Source organism: Coffea eugenioides, chromosome 4, assembly GCF_003713205.1.
Source record: "Coffea eugenioides isolate CCC68of chromosome 4, Ceug_1.0, whole genome shotgun sequence".
NCBI classification, from domain to species: domain Eukaryota; kingdom Viridiplantae; phylum Streptophyta; class Magnoliopsida; order Gentianales; family Rubiaceae; genus Coffea; species Coffea eugenioides.
The window spans coordinates 39,502,830-39,512,323 of NC_040038.1; the positions used below are offsets into that span (position 1 = coordinate 39,502,830).

At 36.8% G+C, this 9,494-nt stretch overlaps 1 protein-coding gene across 1 annotated transcript; it reads left to right on the plus strand.

The window, feature by feature from the left end:
- The first annotated feature begins 1,795 nt into the window (after nucleotides 1-1,795).
- Nucleotides 1,796-5,529, plus strand: LOC113768809 (probable LRR receptor-like serine/threonine-protein kinase At1g74360). The gene is made up of 2 exons (XM_027313305.1): nucleotides 1,796-1,865; nucleotides 2,161-5,529. The coding sequence occupies exons 1-2, from the start codon at nucleotides 1,799-1,801 to the stop codon at nucleotides 5,385-5,387; spliced, it is 3,294 nt and encodes a 1,097-aa protein (XP_027169106.1). The 5' UTR covers nucleotides 1,796-1,798; the 3' UTR covers nucleotides 5,388-5,529.
- Nucleotides 5,530-9,494: the final 3,965 nt, after the last annotated feature.

Here is a 9,494-nt window from a genome sequence, read left to right on the forward strand (position 1 = left end):
GACGGATGTGACTTATGACCTGTGTATCTCCAGCCTAATGTTGTCTTTGCCATATGATTTGGAACATACTTTATCTTATCTTGGCAACATGGAAAGATACAAACCCCAACATAGAGACAAAAAAAATGTGCTAAAAAATAACCACTTAGTTTTAAAACAAACTGCGAAAGTGATCAATGGACACTTTCGCATTGGTATCCTTCCAAAAAATTTACTTTGCGTTTAATTATATTCCTGCGAAGTATAATTGAATTAAATTAGAATTATATGCAATTGCTGATTAATGATAAGTTTTACTATTGAACAATAATGTGCAATTGATGTGTAAAACATTTCGAAAATGAGACCTTCCTCCAGTAATAATAGCTATCAAGTAGAGATTTACATTTGACTTGCACTGTTTTTTGAGTCAATATAATTGAATAATATGTTAGTAGCTGTTTCATCCTAAATTAGTTGTGCTATTTTCAAGGTTTATAACTGCAGAATTGATATACTTTGTTACAATTGTAAAGGAATTTTAATCATGCATTTGAACGTGGGAAACTCAGTTAGAATTATCAAAACCCCAAGTCGCTTGTCTGGTGAATAGAACTTAGTGGTGCCTTCCCTTCTAATATATCCACCAGAAAGGGTAAAAGAATAGGATTAAGTGGTGTAATTGAATGCCATTGAATTATACCTCTTGTACCATTTGAAAGACCAATTTCCAACCATCAATTCCTTAGCCTCTTAAACATGAAACTTATGTCTACCATATCTTGGTGGAGTAGTAATTAATGCTCAAGTATGTTTCCAAAAGACATATCTGGGATCCTTTTTCTTTTTTTTCTTTTTTTTTTTAAAAATTTTGGGTTTCTCCTATCTCTTTTAATTTTGTACTTGTGACTTTTCTATTTTGAATTTTTGATTTTTTTTTGGGGTATTGAAAGGGAAAGGCTTGTAACAGCAAGAAAGAAAAGACTGGAGTGACTTGGAAGAAAGAAAAGAATAGGAAAAAAAGTACAAAAAACTTTGGATCCTTTCTTTCTTTTTTCTTTTTTTTCTTCTTTTATTCCCTCTACTTTTTTACTATATTGGAAACAACCACTGGCAAGCAATTTCAATCTCCAAAATTACACTTCACCAAACCAAAACAAAAGGTGGAGACTCTGGAGACAGATCCTCTGACTTCAACCGAAGCCGGTAAGGTGCAAACAAATTTGGTCAACTTTGGGCAGCTCCAATCACTCGTGTGGCTTCCAAATTCCAACTTCTGAGGGAAAAACACCAAACTACCCCTTCAAAAAAAAAAGGAAGAAACCATTTAGTTTCTTTCTTATGGGGTGGTCATGGCCCGTGGGGAGAATAAATTTTTCAAGGCACAGAACAAATACTAGAGCAACAAGACATGTATATGCGAAACAACCAAGTGGAGTATAAAATTGAGTAAGTTAATTGCCCAGAGTAAACAATTGAAAGGAGAAGAAGAAAGAATTGATAAACAAATGTTGGTAGTATTAAACTGTAGCGTACGTGCATTTCTTCTGCGTTTGGTACGGTCCAATCCAATTTTCTATCTGCAGGCGCTCCTAGTTTCAACACCTTGCTAGCTTTCATTTCATGTTTATTCAATAGCTTCTGAGTTGTACTAAAATATTTTGCTTTTCCCTTTCTCAACTCTGTGAAGCCACAATGTCCCTTTTTGTCCCATCATTTTTCTCAACATGGTCCTGAAAATTCATCTAACATAGACCAGAAACAAGAAGAATAAGCAGAAGAAGAAGAAGGAGAAAAGAAGGGAAAATTCGCATTGATCATGTCTGAAGACGAAAGTGATCATCTGTTTTATGTAGCATTGCTCAGTTTCTTGGTCTTGATTACAGGTAATAGTAAGTTTTTTCATGGCTATGATCAGAACCTTTCCGTTGTTTTCTGCAGAAGTAGTAATATCAGCATATCGCCAATCGTGATGTGTAAGAGTCTGTGTGGATATTCAAAATCTTTCGACCCTTTTCTCTTTTCTTGGATAAATTAAGAGTTTGTTGGAATTTGTAGCAACTGTTTGAGTTTTCCAAGGATGACTATGAGTTGACTTGATGAAGTAATTAGATTCTTATTGTTTTTTTACTGGACATGAATTTATTGCAGTACTAATGTTGAATATCCCCTGAAATACAGGAAAGCTTGTTGCTTCGGATTCTCTAGATACAGACAAGCAAGTTTTACTCAACCTGAAGTCATTTCTTGAAGAGAAAAATCCTGTTAACAGAGGAAGCTACAATCTGTGGAATAGTGCAGGCACTTCTCCCTGCACTTGGCCTGGAATTTCATGTGATAGCCATGGAAACCGTGTGATCGGAATCAACTTGTCCGGCAACAACATAGCTGGAGGACTTTTTGGAAACTTTTCAGAGTTGACACAGCTAAGCTACCTGGATCTCTCTATGAACACGATTGGTGGGGCCATTCCGGATGACTTAGGCCGCTGTCAGAACCTGAAGTCCCTGAATTTGTCACACAATCTCTTTGATGCTGAGATTAACCTGACACTTCTCAAGAGCCTGCAAGTTCTTGATCTGGCCGTCAACAGAATTGATGGCGATATCAGGTCAGCTTTTCCTGAAAATTGCACCAGCTTAGTTGTTGCAAATGTTTCTGCAAATGCATTTACTGGCGATGTTGGGAATATGTTTGTTGGATGCTCGAATCTGAAGTATCTTGATTTGAGCACGAATAATTTGACTGGAAGCTTATGGTCTGGATTTGATAGGCTAAAAGAGTTAACCTTATATGAGAACAAATTCACAGGCACCGTCCCTTCATCATTTCTCACAGGGAATTGCAGTTTGCAGATTTTGGACCTCTTTCACAATCAGTTCGTTGGGTTATTTCCAAAGGAGATTTCAAATTGTAAAGATTTGGTGATATTGAATTTAAATGAGAACAAATTCAGTGGACTTATTGCTACAGAGATTGGTTCGATTTCAGGCCTCCAAGAACTTCACATGGGAAGCAATAATTTCTCAAAGGATATTCCAGAGTCTCTAGTAGGCCTGAGCAACTTAACCTTTCTAGACCTGAGTGGAAACGGCTTTGGAGGAGATATACAAGACATATTTGGGAAATTCAAGCAGGTCAGATTCCTTGTCTTACATGGAAATTCATATACAGGAGGTTTATACACGTCAGGAATTCTTGGTTTGTCCAACATTTATCGGTTGGACTTGAGCTACAACAGTTTGTCTGGTTCATTGCCTATTGAAGTTTCTCAGATAATGAGCTTACGATATTTGATTCTTGCCTACAACCAATTTACAGGTCAAATGCCTTCAGAATACGGAAATTTCCAAGCAATTCAATTCCTTGACCTGTCCTTCAACATGTTGAATGGGTCCATTCCTTCAAGCTTGGGAAAGTTGAGCTCATTACTGTGGTTGACGCTTGCAGACAACCAATTGTCAGGTGAAATTCCTCCAGAGTTGGGGAACTGCAGCAGCTTATTATGGTTGAACCTAGCAAACAATCAACTCTCAGGCACAATTCCTCCCCAATTGACAACCATTGGTGCAAATCCAATGCCAACATTCTTATTTAACAGACAAAATACTAAGATCACTGCTGGCTTTGGGGAGTGCTTGCCAATGAGAAGGTGGATACCAGCTGATTATGCACCATTTAGCTTTGTCTTTAGTCTCCTGAATAGGAAGAATTGTAGGAATCTGTGGGATAAGCTGCACACAGGCTATGGCCTATTTCAAGTGTGTGTACCTGGTTCTAATGTTCGAACATCAGACATCTCAGGCTATCTTCAACTAGCCAGTAATCAATTATCTGGTGAGGTCCCTCCTGATATAGGCAATATGCGTAACTTCAGCATGCTGCATTTGGGATTCAATCAATTCTATGGTAAACTTCCTTCAGAGATTGCACTCATGGGACTAGTGGTTCTCAACATTACAAGGAACAATTTTTCAGGAGAAATTCCAACAGAAATTGGAAATATCAAGTGCATGCAAAACCTTGACTTGTCATACAACAACTTCTCTGGCACCTTTCCTGCTAGTTTTAACAAACTGAGTGACTTGAGCAAGTTTAATGTCTCTTACAACCCATACATCGCTGGTGTAATACCTGCAACGGGACAGCTGGCAACATTTGAGAAATGGTCATTCCTTGGTGACCCACTCTTACGCCTTCCACCTTTCATTGATAATTCTACTGGTGGTGGACAGGGAACCAAAAGTGAAAGTGCCAAAAAGCCTAAAAAGTTGGGTGCATTTTTGGTATTCTTAGCACTGCTACTGGCTTTCTTACTCTGTGGAGTCATGACTCTCATTGTTTGCCTCATGATAAAAAGTCCAACGGACTTACCAGGATATCTCTTGGAGGAATCAAAGGGCATGCACGAACTTGTGTCAACTTCAAGTTCATCTTCCCCATGGTTGTCAGATAGAGTAATGGTAATCCGCTTAGACAAAACAGCCTTTACTCATGCTGATATTCTCCAAGCTACTAGTAACTTCTCAAATGATAGGATCATTGGAAGAGGAGGATCTGGAATAGTTTATCGTGGGGTCTTGCCTAACGGCACAGAAGTGGCAATAAAGAAGCTACAGAGAGAGGGTGTGGAGGGAGAAAGAGAGTTCCAGGCTGAAATGGAGGCATTGAGTGGAAATGGTTTTGGTTGGCCACATCCTAACCTGGTAAAACTTTATGGATGGTGTCTTGATGGATCAGAAAAATTGCTGGTCTATGAATACATGGAAGGTGGCACTTTAGAGGACCTTATCATTGATCGAACAAGATTTACATGGAAAAGGCGCATTGAGGTAGCAGTTGATGTAGCGCATGCTTTAGTATATTTACACCATGAGTGCTATCCTTGTATCGTGCACAGAGATGTCAAGGCTAGCAATGTGCTTCTTGATAAGAATGGGAAGGCACGAGTTACAGATTTTGGTCTTGCTAGAGTTATTAATGGAGGAAGTCATGTCAGCACAATGGTGGCTGGTACAATTGGCTATGTTGCACCAGAGTATGGCCAGATATGGCACGCCACGACAAAGGGTGATGTCTACAGCTATGGGGTGCTTGTTATGGAGCTAGCAACGGGGCGACGTGCTGTTGACGGAGGAGAAGAATGTCTTCTTGAATGGGCAAGAAGGGTAATGGGAGATGGACGTCAAGGATTTACTAGAAGCCTGATTCCAGTATCCCTTTTGGTATCTGGGCTGGAAAAGGGAGCAGAGGAGATGTGTGAATTACTAAGAATTGGAATAAGATGCACAACAGAGACACCACAAGCCAGACCTAACATGAAAGAGGTGCTAGCTATGCTGCTTCAGATTTCAGGTAGAGGAAGCAGAAGGCATCAAGGTTATGGGTCTTCTTCTTCATCAGGATGAGCAAGATATTGGATTATTTGAACTGTCTCAAGTGTTCATACTTCAAGCCTGAACATATTTTAGTTGACAAACATATACGTACCAGGTATGGGTGTCCATGTTATAATTGTTCATGTAAACAAATACTTCACATTCATTATTGTTATAGGATTTACAATTTTGTCTGCAATGTATATAGAGTCTAATGACTAAAGAAACATTCTTGGTTGCCATTTAAGACAGTTTTCCATCAGATCATCAAGGCAATGTTGAAATTTGAAAAGCAGTATTTTATCCCATTAGAAAATCGGTAACGATTTACTAATATCCAATAAAGAAACGTTCAACTCACTCACGACTCCAGTGACAACTCAAGAAAAAAAAAACTGATCTTTGTAATCAGAATTTTCCAGCCAAGAAATCAGAGATTTCATTATTACAAGATATTACCAATTTACAGATGGCCTAGTATATTCTACTATGCAGAACGATAGATTTGACAATCCTGCTTCTTAAAATCGAGAGCCAAATCCATCCTTCAAGAACTGTTTCCAAATATGGGACTTGAACAAAATTCTAACCATTTACATATCTGATTTTTGGTGCTTCCTTGAACTGATTATAGTCACCTTGTTATAGCATACCTTTCTCATGGTTTTACCTTCGACTTCGTTTGTTCATCTGTTTTGGATCTTTGGGAGAAAAAGGGAGGTGGAATAATGAATTTGATCTCTCAACAAGAGAATGTATCTAATCTGGATCTTCTACAATGCAAATGGTAATTTTGGTATTGATTGGAGGATGCTAGTGCTGCTGCATTGAACAGCAAGACTTGTGCAGTGCAATTGATGCATTAAGAAGTTTTCAACAATGTCTCCATAGATAGCTAAAGAGTAATGCTGAAGCAAATGCAGCAGAAAAGATTGACCAACCATTTGAAAGAAATTGCATATCCACCTAATTCAAGAAGTTAGAGGGCCGCTCAGGAAGAGTTGACAACTAAAATGGACTACAATGATCATCTCATTTAGCACATTTTTAATTTGAAGAATCCTTTGAATGGACTGGTTTGGCCAAAATCTCAAATCGTTTGAATTGATTGATAATCTATGAATGTCATTGGAAATTTGGGACTGCAATCATTGCATTATTTGAGAATCCAATGTTGTTCTTGCATTTTATAATGTCCAAGAAGTCAATGTGAATTCCAATGTGGCATTGTTAGTGGAAAATGTGGCAATGATTTAGTGGAAAAATGGAATCGGGGTTGTTGAGACTAGTTTATTGTTTGGAAAGGGATTTTTGATCAAAAAATTTCTACTTTTTCCGTAAACGCATTTTTCAATAGTGTTATACTAGTTTTAGGAAAATTCTATAATCTTTTATGGAACATACCCTCAATTTGTATCCCTCAATGATGATAATAGTTATTATTTTGTCAAAAATACTTGTTTCTCCATTACAGTGAATGTAACTTGAGGGTGTAATATCCCGTTGGATTTAGTGTAATTTGAGTCCAACTCACTTTAATTGAGTAAAAAAATGAGACAAAATTCGAAATACCATATTGTTCCTAAACAAAAACAGAAAAATGAGACATATATAACTTCCAACTGTATAAGGATATAAATTAATTTCCTTTAAATAACCACATAAATTTATCTTCAGTTACACTTATATAAGCAGAGAGAGACAGAGAGAACATCTGTAGCTTTTGGTGCAACAAAAATACAAACTGGGATATTGAATCAGAACTTTTTTGCACTCTTCCTAGGAGTAAGAAAGTGGGGGGTGGGGGAACTATTTTCACTCATTTCAGTACTCTTAACAAGCAGTCTTATGTAAGAAAAATTTTAAAAATAAAAACTATTTCCAATCAATCTTATCCTTTTCTTCAAATAAATAAAAAAAAAAGGGAAGAATTGTCACTCATTTCAGTGCTTAAATTTTTCATAAGAAAACAGCACTCTTATTTACCAAAAAACAAGGATTTAAAAAGAATTTTCCCACTCAATCTTATCTATGAAAAAACAAGCTCTTTTCCAATTATTTTAGGAACCATCTAATAAAACCTTGGGGAATAATTTCTGCCCACTGCCAAAAAGGGGCAAGCACAGGATAATTTCAAAACATTGAGCCGAAAACCTTTTTGAGAAAAAATGTGCGGCCCAAATCATTCCTTATATACATTCTCCCACATTGATATCTATCGTAACATGTAGTTGTACCAAATGTACATTTTGTTCATCAATGTGTACAACAGTAACTTCTTGGTGCATAATCCGTGCATGAAACAGTACATTTTGTCATAATAATCATTTTTGACAATTGTAGAGATCCCACGCAAGTTCTTGCCATTATCAAAAGAACAGGTCCTGATTTGACAAGAAAAAGAGAAAACAATAAAAGAAAAAATGAAGGAAGAAAGAATACTGATCAAGTGAACATTTGTGCAACACAGGCACATATTGTCACACATTATCACATTGTGAGGGTGAAAAATCAAAGAACTTCACAGCCCCATTCCCATTGATGTATATTTCAGATTCATCTTTGAACTGCAAATTGCAAATTTTTTACATGGTAGTTATAGTTTCAGTTATTATTGCCGTTTGTTGAAAAAAAAAAAGTTATAGTTTCAGTTATTTTTCTTTCTACGTTGAATATGACACTGTCCACAACTAGTAGCTGATAATGTGCTGTTTTTATTTTTTTTCTCATTTCCTCATTCCAACTTCTCATTATTAGCACATATATTAAGTTGGGAAAGTTCAAAAAATTTCTTTTCTCGGCTGCAGTGTCTGAATAACCAATTCTTCTTGTTATTATCCTTACTTAGGGCTTAATCACTATGGTTTTGATTTCTTTTTTCCTCTGTCAAATATCATTCAGTGTTGATCTCCGGAGCTAATAGCTGATGGGATGATTTTGCTATACCTTTTCGTTCTGCCAAGTTCTCATTATGGAGATAACATAAAATGTCATGTTGCAAAAGAGAATATATAATGTCCATTATTTGATTGACTTCATGGTCTTGTTGAATCTTAACTCTGAAGTGAGATCTTTAACCTTTGGTCATTGCAGCTACCTTACCTGAGCTATGATATTTCATTGACTAACATATTGCATAATAGACTGCATATAGTGTCCAGTTTTGTATCCACTAAGATAGTTTACCTGTCCATGCAAATGCAAAGATGTGAAAATGAAACTTGTGCAAATTTGTTCTGTATCATCAGTTATTCTTTTGCTTAATGAAATCAAAGCAAAAGAAAAAGTTCTCGACTTTTAGTAGAAAAATGTATAAAACTAGCAGAAATGTTATAATTGGTTGCATAATTAGCATACTCTTGATCAAGCCACCACTTGATATTTGGTAAAGGGTATTGAAATATTTGATCAAGTACTGAAGGTGTATATTTTGAATTCTTGCATGTATGTATGTTAAAGAGAAATGGCTGAAGAGAGGAAGGAGAACATTATGTCTGTGGAGCTTGCAATTCAGAGGGAATTAGCGTACAGAGAAAAGATTGCTAGCTTCTTGTCTGAGAAAGAAAAAGAAGAACTGCTGCCTTTGAAGGTGATTTTGCCCAAATCATGCTGTTTCTTGTCAATGTTTCTACTTTAGCTGTCTCTTGTAGTTCTGATTCTTGTTTGATTCAGAGTTACTGGGAGTTTTAACAGTAGAATGCATCATAGTTTGAATTGACCATAACGCTAGTAGCTCAATGAAATTATGAAGGTCCGAATGCTAGTCACTTTAGCACCATTCACAATTCAACTAAGCAAGCTAGGTACTTTTCTGGGAAAAACTTGAAACAATTATAAGCTGAGTTATCCATGAAGTTAACCAGATATTCAACCCTTATTTGTCACTTGTATAAGGGAGTCTGAGCTCCATACGCAATAACTGCCAGTCAGAAAACAGAGAATTTTGATTTAGGCAGTATCTGGTGATCAAGCATCAGGCTTTAGACGGCTCCAATGAGAGGGAAAAGGGAGAAGGGGGTCGTTTTCTCAAAACTCATTCTTCCATTTTCTCTTTTCAGGCATCGATGCTTTGCCTTTCAACTTCCTCAAGAAAAGGGTAAACATAAATTAAGCATAGCTCCATCAATATCAAACTTT